The 16426-nt window shown below is 37.4% G+C and overlaps 1 protein-coding gene across 15 annotated transcripts in view; it reads left to right on the top strand.

Annotated features, from left to right (window-relative positions):
• Positions 1-16426, top strand: part of CLEC16A (C-type lectin domain containing 16A) — a 189645-nt gene that overhangs the window by 19699 nt on the left and 153520 nt on the right. For 8 of the 15 annotated variants that reach the window (XM_037911470.2, XM_043523247.1, XM_037911468.2 and 5 more), the window contains exons 6-10: positions 829-834; positions 1206-1329; positions 2285-2459; positions 4097-4150; positions 8302-8415. In XM_037911470.2, coding sequence (XP_037767398.1) covers positions 829-834; positions 1206-1329; positions 2285-2459; positions 4097-4150; positions 8302-8415 — 473 coding nt within the window. The remainder of the gene's footprint in view (positions 1-828; positions 835-1205; positions 1330-2284; positions 2460-4096; positions 4151-8301; positions 8416-16426) is intronic. The other 7 variants (XM_043523250.1, XM_043523249.1, XM_037911469.2 and 4 more) reach the window with 1 other exon arrangement.

Raw genomic sequence — 16426 nt, 5'->3', positions numbered from 1 at the left:
GTTTAAGCTGTAAAGTATATAGCTATAATAATAAAATGATTGGATTAGTTTTAGCTCTCACCAGTATATAAGAAAGGTATAGAGTTTAATTGATCATTAGAATGTGCTTGTTACTGGATGTAGACAAGCTAATGGAGGAAGTAAAATGGCAACTGTGACATTAAAGTAACTGTAATTATTGATTACAAAACATAAAGCTGGAGAAAATTCTACTCCATGTTTTAAAAGCTGCTTGTTTGATCTGTATTGAATAAGAAAACTGTGAAGCAATGTGGATGCTAAGTGTCAACATTTATATGATAACCTTGAAGGATTTTTTGCTTTAGATGCTTTACAGCTGTGTTGATATCTGGACAAGGAGTACAAAATGTGGCACTTCCTGGTGTTTAGCAAGCAAGATCCATGCCAGGTTTTTTCTGCTTCTAACACCCAACCTCTGAGTGTGAGACTGTGTTGTTACAGAAACAGCAAAGTATGATGCACTTCATACTGTGTACATTTACTAAATAAAAAGGAAAGTTTTATGATGCTCTTGCCTAGAGTTTAAGTTGAATGTTGGAGAGCTCCGGGGGTTGAATTTGAAAAACACAACTATCAAACATGCAGGTGTCATAATTTTCTGACTATCCATTTGTAAATGTTCTGATCTAACACGTTCTAACCTCTATCTTTTAGTTTAGATGCTTCCTGCTTTAGCTCTTTAACCCTTTTGGAGGATGTCTCACCATCCCAGTTCCTAATCCTATTAACTGTTGTCTGTCTTCTTTTTTTTTGTTTTTTTGTTTTTTGCCTTTCCTTCACTGATGATTCCTGTGTTCCTTAATGCAGTGTCATGTAAGTCTAGTAACAAGTTTGGCTTTCAATATTATTGCTTTATTTTTACTTTGTCTTTTTAAAAAGAAAACTCATTTGAGTAGTGTAGTTTTCTGAGCTGCAGTAGATTTATTTACTATCCTGAGACCAATTGTAAAAATAACCTTAGTATTTTAAGAGGCTCATTTAGCCTTTCAAGAGTTGTCTATTAAAGTTTCATATGACATCTATTTCATGGATAAGATAAACCCATACAGGGGTGGGTGGGGGTGTGTGTGTGAGTTTAAAAAAATTAGCTTGTAATGAAAATTCAGAATGGTAAGTTGATTGTATCTTTTTTTTTTTAACATTGATCTTTTGGAAACTTATTTTCTTATTTAATTTCTCTTCAGTGGACAACCAGCCTATGTTGCACTATATTCGAGATAAAACTGCTGTCCCCTACTTCTCCAACCTTGTTTGGTTTATTGGGAGCCATGTGATAGAACTGGATAACTGTGTGCAGACTGATGAAGAGTAAGCTTCTTACAACGATTTTTCTTTTTGTGAGATGCATTGAAAACCTTTTAAGTTCATTTCTCAAGAAATGATCCTACCAACAAGCAGCCTAAAGTCTGTAATTCTTACAAGATAACGTTAGAAATCATTGCAGGAGGATATTTTCAAGTCATTTATCAATTTTAACATTCCTGTAAATAAATGATTTGTTGGAGACACGTTACTCCTCATCCCAGTTGGTTTGAAGTATATAGACTTTATTAATGAACTAAATTGTTATGCAGAAGATACATAGTGTTTGCATAACAATAAGACTAAAAGCATCTTTAGATATCTGTACACATTCAGAAAGCTGTATGTTAGGATAGTTTTCTGAAAAGTATGATTAGAATAATAGTCTTTCCAAGTTAATTATCTAAACACCATTGCCATCAATATAACTGGCAGATGGTAGCTTGTATAGAACCTCTTATTTTGTCAACTACAAAATTCCTGCTGTTGCTCATGATCACCACATTAGATTTGCTCTTTGAGTATGTATGGAGCAGTTTTTTAAAGCGTTACTTGAGTTAGAACAGTACAGAAGAAATATAAGTAGTTTTACTGGCTTTAAGATAAAAATGTTTAAATAGTCTTTTGTAATAGAAAACACAATTGTAATATTTCCTTTCATGACTGGCTTCTGAAAAGGCACATACAAAGTGGCAGCTGAGATTTTTATGCTACTCCAGAAAACCGAAATCTTGTACTCATCACTGGGGATGTTGCATTATGAAATTAATATGACAACACTCTCCTTCAATTGCTTCATTTTGATTGTAAAATCTCAAAGGTTACAGGAGGTAAATTGGATGTCTGCATTAGTCACTCTGTCTGCATGGAATCAGACAGAAAAAAGATGCAGATACATTATCTCACTGAGTTCTGATTGTTTTTTCTACCTTAGCTATGTCTAAATCTTTGTCTCTTTCAGGCACAGAAATAGAGGCAAACTGAGTGATTTGGTAGCAGAACATTTGGATCATTTGCATTATCTTAATGATATCCTTATCATTAACTGTGAATTCTTAAATGATGTGCTCACAGACCACCTACTTAATAGGCTATTTCTGCCTCTCTATGTGTATTCATTAGTAAATCAAGATAAGGTAAGGAATAGCTTGCATGATTTGGTGATTAGTTAAATCTTAATAATTAATGATTTCCACTCAGTATTTACAGTAATTTGTGCAGTAAGTGTATCCCATAAGTAGAATTATTATCCTCTACATTTAAGTACTTTACAAGAAACACAGTTTAAATAATTCAGGTCTTTGTTTTTCTTAAATTAAAAGATGACTGCCCGGGAGATGCTGGTTTAGGTGTATGTGTGTGATATATAAACCCAGCTAAAGACTCACGTACATTGGCCCATGTAGTTAAACATTTAGAGTCAATTGTAGTTGTTAACCATGGCTTAGCATTTAATGTTAGCAGTAGTGAAGGGGACAGGAGCAGTAAGTTTAGGTCTGGGCCTGAATTTCTCAGAAATATGTTTTAAAAGGCCAGTATAACTGTATCCAAAAGATGCTTTTTAAAAAAGTAACCTTTAAGATTGAAAACAGGATCTCTGTTATTTAAATATAAAATTCTCAAATCCATGCACCTGGCCTCTAGTCTGCTTTTTCTAATTTCAGTGGTTTTGCTTTTTTTTTTAAACATGTGACTAATTTAAGTATCATCTGTGGCTCTGTAAAAGGAGCAGAATCAGGCTTGCTATCTACTGTATGGAACAGATGAAAATTTTGCTTAAATTCCATCTAATCCAGGTTCTTATACAGTGCCCATCTCTGTGGTAATTGCATGTGTCTTGTGATCCTCTTGTATTTTTTATCCTTGTTATAATTGTGTGACATCAGTTGCTCTAAAGATTTATCGTACTTTGCATTTGTATGGAGCCTGCCATCAAAGATCTTAGTGTTTTTCATATGTTAATTAATTTAACCTGTCATATCCCCTTCTGGGTTAAGTAATTATCTTCATTTTATACAGTGAATTAGTGGTAGAGGTAGGTATAGATCAGATTTTATGATTTCCAGACTTGTGCTTCAGCCATGTTTCCTTCCATCTCTTTACAAATGCAAAAATATGCAAATATCTCTAGTGGCTTAAAACATGTTTCAGACAAGATGGTAAATATTGTAAATAGTTCTCTTTTCTGTGGGGGTAGTGGTTCTTTCAGAAACCAGATTATTCTAATTTTAATGGAGATTTTAAAGTATTGTCATTCTATAAGCATTTATTGTGCTCTGATTATGGAGAGAAAATGCCCGTGAAGCCAGAATGACCTACTTGAATCCAACAACGAATGTCAATAACTTTAGTAAAACTTATATCGGTCTTAATTTGATTTTGTGGAATAACAAATTGTAAGAGTCTCCTTTTATGAATTCGTCATTTCAGAAGTACCATCTGGTAAGGATATGTTGGAGGGATAAATACATACTTCTCACTTAAGCATCTGGTAAAAATAAATATTACAGGAAACTTTGGCAGCCATATTTTCAAGTGTGCAGCAAATGAAAAATGCATTCTTCTGAAATCCTTTTCCAAAGAAATGGAAAGTCACTGGAAAACGTCAGCATATTCGTTGGAACTTAGTAGCATTGTGGGAAGTGGGGGAGGTAGTGCACATGAATAAATCAAGCGTTTATACTTGTTTTTCTTCTGTGTTTAAAAATGTTCGCCTTTGTTCTATTTAATGGTGTAATTAATTAACTGAGCATTCTTTTCTTTTCTTCCATAGGGTGGGGAGCGTCCAAAAATAAGTCTCCAAGTTTCTCTCTATCTTCTCTCACAAGTATGTCATGTTTCAATGTGGTGTTTGTAATGGTCTCATAATTTCATTATAAAATGTGTGTTTCAGGGGGCTATTTTTCAGCTATACATCTGGAGAGAATTGTGCTCAGTTTTGAGGTGCAGTGTGTACCTTTTTAAGGGACACTTGTATATTTTTTTAAATCATTTGCTCACTGGTCATCACATGGGCCAACTGCCATCTTTACTTACTAGTACCTTTCCTTGGAGGTTCTTGGAATACTTTACAAACATTATCTAATTAAAACTTTAGAACCCAGTAAAAGGTGGATATTTTGAAATGTTTGTAACAATCCCTTAACTCACCAGTCTAATGCAGCCACCTCTTGAATGGGATGCAGCAGCTATTAAACATTGCATAACAGCATTGTACAACAAGTCAGGACTGAAGTGAAGAATACAGTATTCAACTGCAGCTCCAGGCAGAATACAGCATTCCAAATTTCAATTTGACTGGGACATATAGAAATCAGGGTTTTGAATCTTACTCTTGTGCAAAATGTTGTGGGATCTTTAATTTCAGGTAGTCAGTGCCTTTGTTTTATGTCTCTTGAAATGTGATCAGCATTCTTGTATTTACAAAAATAAAAATTGAGTGTCTGAATACTAAGCAGATGCTATAACTTCTGACAATTGAAAATGCCATTATGGATTGCACACCTCTTAGGTAATTTTACAATAGATCAGAGTGCCACCATAAACTTCTTTTTAAATTGGGAATTTTTTAAGTGAGTGGTGAAATATATAGTTAAATAAAAGTTCTTGAAAATGCCTGATGCTTATCTTTGTTCTTCAGATTATTGCTGTTTGCCCTAGAGGTTGAAAAAGCTTATTCTGTCAGCTAAATATTAGCCTACCTACATGCTCAATACATTTACATTCTTAAGTTAATATATACATTTAGGTCAAAATATATTATTGACTTGAGATTTCTGCTAGAAGCGACAATATTTTAAAATGACTTATTTTTAAATCAGCCTTTTTATAAGTGGGAGTATACTCCCAGGTTGATTTCTTGATGACAATTTGTAGACATTGTAAAAACCAGTTTCCACCTGTTTTGTTGCCTCAGAGAAAAAAACACTGCAATGCTGCTAAGTTTCTGTTTCCCACATCATTTTCAGTTTGAATTAGGTTTAGTGACTTCAGAAATGAAACCTTACAGTAGCAATCCCTTGAAACTAAGGGAATCAGTGTTTTAAAGTCACTTAATGCCTCTTATGAGATGCGTTGAGCCCTCTAATTTACCTTATGTAAATGGGAGTATTGAAGCAGTCCGCATTAGAGAGAGTCAATAATTTTTCAGTTTACTAACCATTCTGAAAAGTGTTTTTAAAACAAAAAAACAACAAAAACCAGCCAAGTGAAATTTGACAAATTTCTTTTTGGGGTGAACTAAATGTCTTGAGTAGTAATGGGCCAGAGATAGGGTGTATCAACTGAGAATGACTCTAGCTCAGTGATTAGGGCACTCGCCTGGAAGATGGGAGACCCAAATTCATGTCCCTGCTCTGCCTCAGGTGAGGGGGAGGGATTTAACTTGGGTGTCTCACATTCCAGGTAACCACTTTACAGGTAATAAAGGAGGCAATGGGTCCTCTAGCCATTTTGTGAATGGCATCTAAGTCCTCTTGTGAATCTAGCCCAAACAATTTCTGTGTCAAATTCACAATGGTTTGGGGTTGACTGAAACTGTATTTCTCCGGGAATGAATTATTTATCCAAAAAACGTCACCCTGTTTTGCTCAGCAGCTCATTGGGCCTATTTCATCATACCCAGGGCTTGTATACACTTAACACGCTACGCTGGCATAGCTATTCCACTGCAGCGCATTAGTCTAGATGCTACCTTCGCAAACGGGCGGGATTTCTTCTAAATCACCTGAGAATCAAATGTGTGTATCTAGGGGCAGAACATTATTCACAACATTGAGTAGTAGATTTCCATGTTGGTATCAAGATGCTGAGTAGTTAATGCAGCAAAACTCTTCCTTTATGGTTCTACTATATTGCATATCATTAGTATGGTCTGTCTTGTGCTACAACTTGGTCCATCTGATTTGAGTATAAATTGTAAAATGCAATCCCTGTTTATTTTATGCTGTCATTGTGATAGCATCTACCAATACAAATGCAGGATTATAGTAACTACTCACATATGAGTAGTTCCCAACCTATACCTCCTCAGTCAACATTAAGTTGTTAATTAATATCTTGATGGTCTGTAGTGAAGCAAAGGCTTGTTGAAAGAATCCTGAAATAGATCTCTATAGGTCAATAAATATCAACTCTGACAAGGTGGAAGTTGGACAGCCAGGTTCTTCCACTGAAATAATCTTGTTTTGAAGAGTACACATTAAGTAACTTAAGAAAACCACTTTAGTGATTTCTGCCATCAGTGTTGCATACACAGAGATGGACACTAGCATACCAGATACTCCATATAATGAACAGCTTTCTAAATTAGAACCAACAACTTGAATTGCATCCAGCAGCAGATGGGAAGCCACTGCTGTACCCGAAGTGCAGATGTAATGAACTTTATGCCAGGGCATTCCTGTGAGCAGGCAGGCCATTATCTTACGTTCCTGAGCTACTTCTAAAGGGTAGCTCAAAGTTAATCTTTGATAGCATATTGTTATTGAAATTCTGAAGCGGATTTATATGGGTTCTAGCCCATCGCTGCCAAATAGGAAGTCAAAGGTTCCCCCTTGCCATTGGAAGGCCGGATAATAGCATGTTCTGTAAGCAGATGTGGTCAAACAGTGAACCCAGGGTGCTGGTTTAGTGACTCTGAAACTGTTTTTGTCTCTTTCACCTAGAACAACTAGGAATTTATTTTAGGTTTTTCTGTAGCACCTATCATAATACTTTCTAAATGCTTAAATGTTGCAAACATTGGAGCCTTATTCCTACATTACATTGAGCTTATTCCTACGTTCTATAGAATCATAAAACTAGACCATTCCTGACAGGTGTTTGTCTAACCTGCTCTTAAAAATCTCCAATGATGAAGACTCTACCACCTTCCTAGGCAATTTATAAGTTTTTTCCTAATGTCCAACCTAAACATCCCTTGCTGCAATTGTCCTGTCCTATCCTATCCTCAGAGGTTAAGAGAAACATTTTGTTTTCTCTCTCCTCCTTGTAACAACCTTTTATGTATTTGAAAACTGTTATGTCCCTTCTGTCTTCTTTCTTCCAGACTAAACAAACCCAATTTTTTTCAATCTTCCCTCATAGGTCATGTTTTCTAGAAATAATTTTTGTTGTCTTCTCTAGACTCTCTCCAATTTGTCCACATCCTTCCTAAAATGTGGCACCCAGAACTGGACACAATATTCCAGTTGAGGCCTAATCAGCACAGAGTAGAGCAGAAGAATTACTTCTCGTGTCTTGCTTACAATGCTCCTGCTAATATATCCCAGAATGGTGTTCGCTTTTTTTTTTTTTTTTTTTTGCAACAGCGTTACACTGACTCTTGAGATTGAGACTTGTCAGATACCTCTCACTGAAAAACAACTATTAAGAAAAATGTTCTTACACTGTTGAAAAGTCTTAGATCTTCAGGCCAGAAGGGACTGTTTTGCAGGATGTCAAATTAGATCATAAACACAGGCCATAGAGCTTCAGCCACTACTTTCTCCATCAAGCATATTTTGTAAAATCTTATGCATGGAGTATTGCTAGGTGTTCCCATACCACAAGGCCTGTGAATATAATGTACCAGAATCACTTAACTGTCCTGGCTTTCCCCAATAACAAGATTTCTATGAAATTGGTTGACTGTAGATGAATGCTATAGAATCTTCATGTTTCTTGAAACAAATGGGGAGGAATAAATGGTGCTTAGCTGGAAGAGGATAAAAGGAAACTAGTGAACACTGGCCAAGTAGACTATCAATCAGGCTTGGAATTCAGGGAAAGGCAGATTAATTTGATGTAGAAATGGATTGTGGTCTCTGTTCCTCCTGAATACTAATTACAGCTCAAGTATATCCCAGTTTGGATTTTTTTATTAGACATTATGTAACGTAAAGAAATTTAATGATTTCATGAGGTGGGGGAAATGCCTTCAGTGTCTAAAAAATATATATATGTCTAACATTCTTTTCTCCCTCCCCCTCTTAATAGGTTTTCCTGATTATACATTATGCACCTCTGGTGAACTCACTGGCTGAGGTTATTCTTAATGGGGACCTTTCAGTATTCTCCTCAAAAGTTGAGCAAGATATCCAGAGAAGTTCAGTAAGTGGTCAACTAACTTTTGTATGTCTTTATTTTATTTATATATATATATATATATATATATATATATATATATATATATATATATATATATTTTAAAAGGGAGAGAATAGGATGGAGAAATCTGGTTAGAAAATACTTGTCTGCTTCTGGAGAACTGATGAGCTTCCATCGCATTCAGTGGGAGGCTATTTTGCAGCCTGATTGACCTTTCTGTTAAGATGCACTTCATCTGCTCATTTTTTTTCTATTACCCTAAATGTTTCCTTCTCTTCATTAATAGTATCTTTCAGTTTTTATGTAGACTTATCACTTTTTGGAGATGAAGCCAAGCTATAGCTTTCCTATTGCATAATTGTAAGTGAAAATGCAATATGGACTCAAGCTATTTGGTACAAATGACAGTGTTTTAAAAATTAACCCTGTGATTTCATTCTCTGAATGTTTAAATCAACTGTTTTATAATTAGGTGTGTAATGTACTCCAAAGTTCTTCCACAATTGTTTTTTATTTCTAAAAATATATCAGCCTGTTAAATCAGGGAAAGTAATGCTCTTCAGTTTTTTGATTCCCAGGTCCCTTTCAGTCATTGAATTAGGTTCAGCAAATTCTGAGAACTGAAACCTATAGCAGCCATAACTTTCAAGTAGATATACATAATTATCAAAATATAATACTTATGTGAGATCTGTAGTAGAAATGACCAGGCAATGTTTTAAAATAACTGGATATATTAATCCTTTTTAATGGATATTTAAATAGGAAGAAAGATTAAGTCACCTATGTTACTTATCTCTGAATTCCCTGCAGCGTGTGCTTGCATTTGCATACTTAAGAGTAGCTTAGTTTTTCTAAAAGCAGTCAAATCATGACTGTACATGACTAAACAGACTGTAATTCCTTTGTCAAAAGTAAAGTATGTCCTCTAAGCCTATGTCTACATTTATTGAGGCATGTAGGGTACAGACACTGAATGCCCAGTTAGCACAGGTATAATAGTAGTGTGTAGATAGTGAAGCACTGCTCAATGAGTAGAGTACAGACATGCCAGAACCATAGGGTATATATCTTCTTTGGCTCTTTACATGCCCAACCAGTGCCTCCAATATCTATGCTGCAGTGAAAGACTCTGGAAGGAGGAACTGCTGGAGCCTTTCCTCACTGCTACCCCCCATGAGAGCCTTTCTGCTGTGGCATGAAGCTACGTGTACTCTACATGCTGCCACAAGTATAGACAAGGCCTAAGTATCTGAACCTTCTACCCTTCCTCCCCCTCCCCCCCCCCCGCATGCACAATTTTTCTCACCAAATGTAACTTCAGGTTTGGCTCTTTAGCATGTTTAAGGATATTTAAAAGAACCTCTCAAAGGCTTGCTTTAACAGAAGTGAACTTTCCTAATGCCTCGTTGTGTCAGGGGAGCTTTGTTATGGGCTGATCTTTATTGTCCATGGCTATTCGGCACAGATACGGGGGTAGTCCGACTTTGCTCTTAGTATTGGATTTCTTTTTAAACAGACACTCCAGGGTGGAATGATAGTATTGTGAGTGAACACTTCCAGATAAAATAATCTCTTGTTCATGTTAGCAAAGGTGTGTGGCCTTTTGTTTGTCGCATACTGGATGTCTTAGTGTGAATTACTTGTATGCCGTAAATGGGTTTCATACAGAAGCAGCTTATTACTAGGAAACCTGTGGCCAGAGGGTGGGGTCTGTCTGTCTCTGCAGAAATTACACTTATTCTAGTTCACAGCTCTTATGCAAAGGCACCTATATCTGATGTTCGAGTGTTTTGGAATGTTTGTTTCAACGTTAACGGGTTTGTGGATTTCCTACAAGCTTGGGTTCGCTTTTATTGTTACTTTGTGCAGGTTTTGTTAGTGCTTTTTTTGGCTGCCACTTCCTACTGCTCAAGATAAGTGAACTGGCTGCATATAAACTGGAAGTCATGTCATAGCTAATCACATGAGCTAAGTAGGGCAGGTGTTAAGTCTTTCTGTGCTTGCTGATAGAAGTTTGCTTGTAGGAGAGTGAACTGAGCTTTTGGGGCTAAGGGGTTTCAGTGGAAAAGAGGAAAACTTCAAGTTAGGGAAACTATATTTGTGGAGAGTTCATCTATAGACTCTAGGAAGTATTTATAGGGAAGTAACGGTTTCATTAAGCTCATGGGGGAAACCTGTGGTGTGGAGTTTCCAATGGAAAACCTGTCAGCAGGAGGGAATATAGTTGGCTGGGGAAGCTGGACAAGAGGCTTCCAGTGAAGGGAATGTATCAGGTATCCAGCATGGTTCCAATAAAACAGACAGACAACATGGTGTAGGTGTAGCTATGTTCATGTAGGGTGGTGACAGGCTAAAGCCAGTCAGAGGTATTGAAAGATTCCTGATGTATTGGGGATAGGGTTGGGCAGGACAGTTTAGTGTTCTCTTCTCTGTTAACCTGTGATGGTACTCGCTGGGATGACTCAGGTTGGGTCCCAAAGTTAGTTGCCTACCAGTTTAGGGGTTATTCTCCAGGGCTATTTCTAGGTAGCTGAGTACCAGTATCACCACTGAGTACAATTTGTCGGTAAGAATTAGCGATGATATATTTCTTCCTATTTATCAATTAAAACTTTGCTCAGGAACTGGGTTTTTCTCTTCTCAGGTAATTACTGTATGTCGTAAATGGGTTTCATGAAGAAGCAGCTTATTACTAGGAAATCTGTGGCCAGAAGGCGGCGTCTGTGTATCTGCAGGGGACATTGTAGAAGAGTTGGGAGTGAAGAACAGGCTTAACTTACTATTTTCTTCCTCTTAGAGTGTTAAATTTTACTTTGAATTCTCAATTCTAGTAAGTCCCAACAGATTTCTCTTCCTCATTTCTTACTGTATGCTGCAGTGTTCCACAGTACATGTTTGAGTGCTAATATTGGCTCCATAGACTTGCATTGTGTTTAGATTTACCATAAAAATATGTTTAGGTCCTACAAACAATCAAAGGATATATCTTAACATACTATAATGAGAAGCAGTTATAAGCTAAAGAGAAGAGGAAAGTTTCATCTTGAGACTTAGAGACAGGATCTCAGTTCAAAGTTTTGTGTCTCTTGGTATTTGAAATGTCTTCAAAGACTTACATTTCCCAGGTACTAATGTGTGGCGAAATGCTGGTGGAATAATTGCATCACAAGTACTCTCTGGGTCCAGTATGCTATTTTAAATATATATTTCAAAACTGAAATTCAAAAATTCCCTAGAATTGTTTTTACTAGAAGTCCTGGATCAACTGAATGGCATTTCACATGGATATAAAGATCAGACTCGCTAGAATCTGAAAATTGTTCTCAATTACCCTGGCTACAAATATGAGCCAGTGGTGTGGAGTAAGGGTGCCTACGTGAGGGTAAAGCAATACAGTGTTGAATACTGAAGTCTGTAAGAGGTTTGCACCTACTTTATCAAAAAAGCAGTCAAACTTGTGTCCCATCAATATCTTCAAACTATAGGTGTGGTGTTTACTCTATTCCAGTACCGTCCCTTTGGATCCATGTTCTTTTTGGCTAGTGAAGGCCAGTGAGGAAAGTACTGGATCCATTGCTGGTGGAGATTAATACCTTTATTAGGGAGGGTAGGGTGCCAGCTTCTTTTTAAGAAGCTCTGGTGCATCCTCTGCTCAGGAAACCAACATCTGATGCTAGGGTCTTCCTTTTTTGGGTTTAAAAAGGCTGTGGGTTTTGGGTTCTCTGTTAAGATTACAGAGAAGTTTATAGTAAGACAACTGTTGCCTCAACCACCTTGATCCTTACCAGTCTGATTACAGAGCTGGGTATGGAACTGAAAGAGTCTACCAATGCAAGAAGTACAATCACCTAATGATGGATGAAGATCAGGTAGGGTCCATGCAGATACAGTTCGAGCTGTCAGCAGCTTTTGATGCCATCTAATGAGGTGATTTTGACTTACCTATGCACTGCACAGGTGAGTTGATTTAAAAACAAATAGTTTGCGGAGGACAGCTTGGGAACTAACAATTACCATTGTAACATAAAAGCTAACAGACCTGTCTTGCAAGTTATGTCAAAATGTATTTGACAGCTTTGCTATGGTACTAATTTCTGGAAATCAGGGTTTATAATGGAAATAGCAGCACATGTTGGTGACTATAAAAAGATAAGGTCATTAATTAGGGTTGGCAACTTTCTAATTTCTGAAAAAACTGGACCCCTCTGTTCTGCCTCTTCCCTTGAGTGGTATCTCCCCCCGCTTCTGTTTCCCCCCACCAATAGCTCACTGGGCTCCCTCTGCTCTGGGGCTGGGACAGGAGCCTCAGGCTGGGACACAGCCTGCCTGCTTGCAGGTAGTATGTAGCCCCTGCTGAACAGGGGCTGGTGCGAGTTGATGACCCAGCACCTCCCCCCTGCCCACAGTAACTGGACAATTGGTGTCCAGTCAGTACATCTGACCGGCTGCTGCCAGGTCCCCTTTTCATCGGGACTTTCTTGTCGAAAACCGGACACCTTGCAACCCTATAATTGATGCACAACAACACCTATAGTGATTACTGCTCAAAACAGATCAACAGTAAGAGATGTTTTTACTTTAAGTATCCAAATCCTGTGTATACAGATACAGTTCAGTGAAACTTATGCCAGGAAGTCTCGACAGTGCCTGTTTAAAAACGTGTGTGTTTATAAGTGAACAAACACCACATATCAATGTGTAGCAAGTTCTGAAAATAGATGTGAGTAGCAGAAATTACATGTCAAGGTAACTATTTTCTATATACTTCCTGTTATTGGACAGTGTTAAAATGAAGCTCTTGCTATGTTCTTCTTCTTGTGACTGTAGTTAAATATGTGAAGTCAGGGAGAATATAGTATAAACAATTTGACAATAGTCACATTAAGGTTTACCTTCCTTCCTGTCGGTGAGATCTGTTTCCTGTGTAATTCGGATGTTGCTCAATCCTACCTGTTTTAGATTTCTTGGTTTTTGTTTAACCTACTTTCTCCTTCTCGTAATATGAAGATAAGTTACTGGTATTGCCTTGCTTTACCATCACGCTTTACACAAGATCAAACTGCAAATATGTAAATAATTACTTGAGAAGGTGTAAATTAACATTAACCTAAAATTGGTATCAACCTTGATAAATTATGTGCCTTCTAAATTAATTTCTGCTCTGATCTTATGGTTTAAAGTATTAGGAGCGTGTAGCTCTTGTATCTGACAGCACACATTACATATTAGTTCTTTGTAACCATTCTTTTTCTCCAGACTAAACAGGCCATGAAAACTGGCCTTTTTATAGTATGTCCTTGAGTGTTCATCTCCTTGTTTTCAACATGTTTCATTCACATTGATAGGCCACAGTACACTGCATTAAAAATGTACTTACAGTATATTAAACATTTTCTTTAAGGAAAACTGTATGAGGCTTCTAGAAATAGCTGAGTCGCTAAATAATGGAATGGGAAAAATAAACTAAATAATTCTTGCAACTTGCATTTTATAAGATGTTCCCATAAAGAAAAGACTTCATTTGTTCCTCCATTTTTCATGCCGCTTGTAACAAGAACTCATTAATATAAATAGGGCTCTAAATCTAGTTATTTCTAAAACTTCATGTGTTGCAGTTCTATCTCTGGGTAAAAGTAGATTTGAGAGGTTAAGGGGAGATAATTTTGTGCTTAAAATATAAAAGCTTCATAGTGTGTTTTTTTTTTTTTTTTTGGTCTTGTCACTGTGAAGGATTCTTGTACCAAAGTATTTCTTATTATGATAAGTAGCTATGGGTGACCTGGGCAAGGTTTGAATAAGCTTTCTCTACAAATTGCAAATCCTTACTTGAACCTTTTAGGGCTACAAATTGTGCTAGAGATCTTGCCAGGCATCCCTTTCATGGTGTTTCATCACTTTTTATTGCTGTTCTGAAACAAACTGTGCAGAAGTTGGAAAAAACTGTCCCTTCACTTTTTAAACTTTTGAGCCAGAAGGCTTGATTATATACATAATTTATCCAATTGGTTTGCCCCTCAGTATTCATCTCAAAATACAAATACTCACTGAATTACCTCCATCAGAAGATATAGAATAAAGTACTGGAAATCCAGTGATTTTTGAGTTTTCTGTATCTGTATAAGAATATACATTTGTTCAAATGAGATCAGCTGTCTGGAAATAACCACCTCCACTAGCAAGCATATGTGAACAGCCTCCCTAGATCAAGGTTCTCAACCTTTTTCTTTTTGAGGCTTCCCCCCCCCCCCCCCCCAACATGGTATTAAAAACTCCATGGCCCACCTATGTCACAACAACTTTTTCTGCATATAAAAGCTACAGCCTAGGTTAAGGGGTAGCAAGCAGGGCAGTTGCTTAGGGCCCCATGCCACAGCAGGCCCTGCAAAGCTAAGTGGCTCAGGCTTTGGCTTCCGCCCTGGGTGGCGGAGTTGTAACCCCAGGCTTCAGCCCCATACAGAGAGGCTTTGGCTTTCTGCCCTGGGCCCCAGCAAGTCTAATTGCAGCCCTGCTTGGCAGACCCCTTGAAACCTGCTCGCGGCCCCCCGGGGGCCCCGGACCCGTGGCTGAAAACCACTGCCTTTATATGAGATTGTCTTTGTCTCACAAACAATGAACCAGAGTATTGATCATGGCTGTGCTGCTTCACAGTTAAGAAATAGTCTCTCTCAATGTCCTGCATAGCATGTACCTTGATTTGTTCAAAAGAAGGCTCTGTCTCTTACTTAATTTGTGGGATAAAGCCCTGTTTTAAATGAAGTACGTTTCAGAAACTTGCTGCACACAGCAAGAATGGGTAGGGGAGCTGCTGGAGGAAGACGCTAGATGAAATGTTCTTGAAGTTCAGCTTTTGCAGAACTTAAATGCACACACAAGCAAAACTTAAGCAAACCAGCCATTCTCAGCAGTCCTTTGCTCCTGGAATTCCCCCTTACAAGCTGATTCTGAGATATCTGCCAGCTGGCGGTTAAAGTCTGTGCTCATAGTCCTTTGACCTTGCTTGTATGGCTGGCTCCTACAATTAAAGACCACCCAATGATTTAAAGATTTCCCTGTCCCTCTAGGCCATTGATTGAGGTTGCTGTCTATATGGAATATTGTTCAGGTTAAATAAAGAAGCCTAGGTGTGATGAAATATTGGAATTGTTTTGCTGAGTGTGAATTTCTTGAGATACTTCATAGCTTTGCACTCATAGACATTAAGGCTTCTTGCCCACATCTCAAATGAAAATTGAAAATTGCTTTTAATAAAAATAAACAATACAATGATTTTGTGGCAACTTTGCAAATAAGACCACTGGATGACTGGAGAAGGTGTTTTCCTTGGTCATGAGCCTAGTAAGTGGAGTGCTGCACATCTGTTGCTAAGGGGAATGGTTCATAACAGATATGTTTGCCTTTAGCTGCCTTCATTTGTAATTATCCAGAACTTATTTATTTCCTATCTAAGGCACAGCAGTTTGGGTGTTATACATGTTTCTCATTCTGGAGTGCACTGAGTTGAATAATATTACGTTGAACATCCTAAAGTTGGAATACTTGGTAATTTGTGTGATATGGGTTTATGCAGTAATACTGTGAAATATACTTAATCATATCACACAAAATACTGGTGCTATGTTTTTGTAATAAATGAGACCTCCAAAGGTCCTGGTAAGAAACATGTCTTTTATTTTCTGTCTTCAGTCACTTGATGAGATAAGGTTACAAGAATCTTATACTCTTGTTGCACAACAGGAGTCAGTATCCACTATCTCCAGTGGCTGCTGTTATGTGGTGGGTTTTTTTTTTCCATATTGCTACTATTTCTACCCTGAAATGTGATAGCAATTTTAACTGATGAAGTATTGCCCATGGAAGCTGTAAACGTACAGTGACTGAAAATTTTTTCACTTAACAAATTGCTCTTTGTTTTGCATTTGTTTTAATAAGACTTATTAACAAGTCTGCATTATTTGTTAGTGGAGAAGCAAAGGAGGTTAAAAAGCCCCCCAAAAGCCAAGCATCCGATGTT

The sequence above is a fragment of the Chelonia mydas genome, chromosome 10, assembly GCF_015237465.2.
Source record: "Chelonia mydas isolate rCheMyd1 chromosome 10, rCheMyd1.pri.v2, whole genome shotgun sequence".
In the NCBI taxonomy this organism is placed as follows: Eukaryota; Metazoa; Chordata; order Testudines; family Cheloniidae; genus Chelonia; species Chelonia mydas.
Note: the sequence above shows the minus strand (reverse complement) of the source record. Positions and strands in the feature narration are given on the sequence as shown.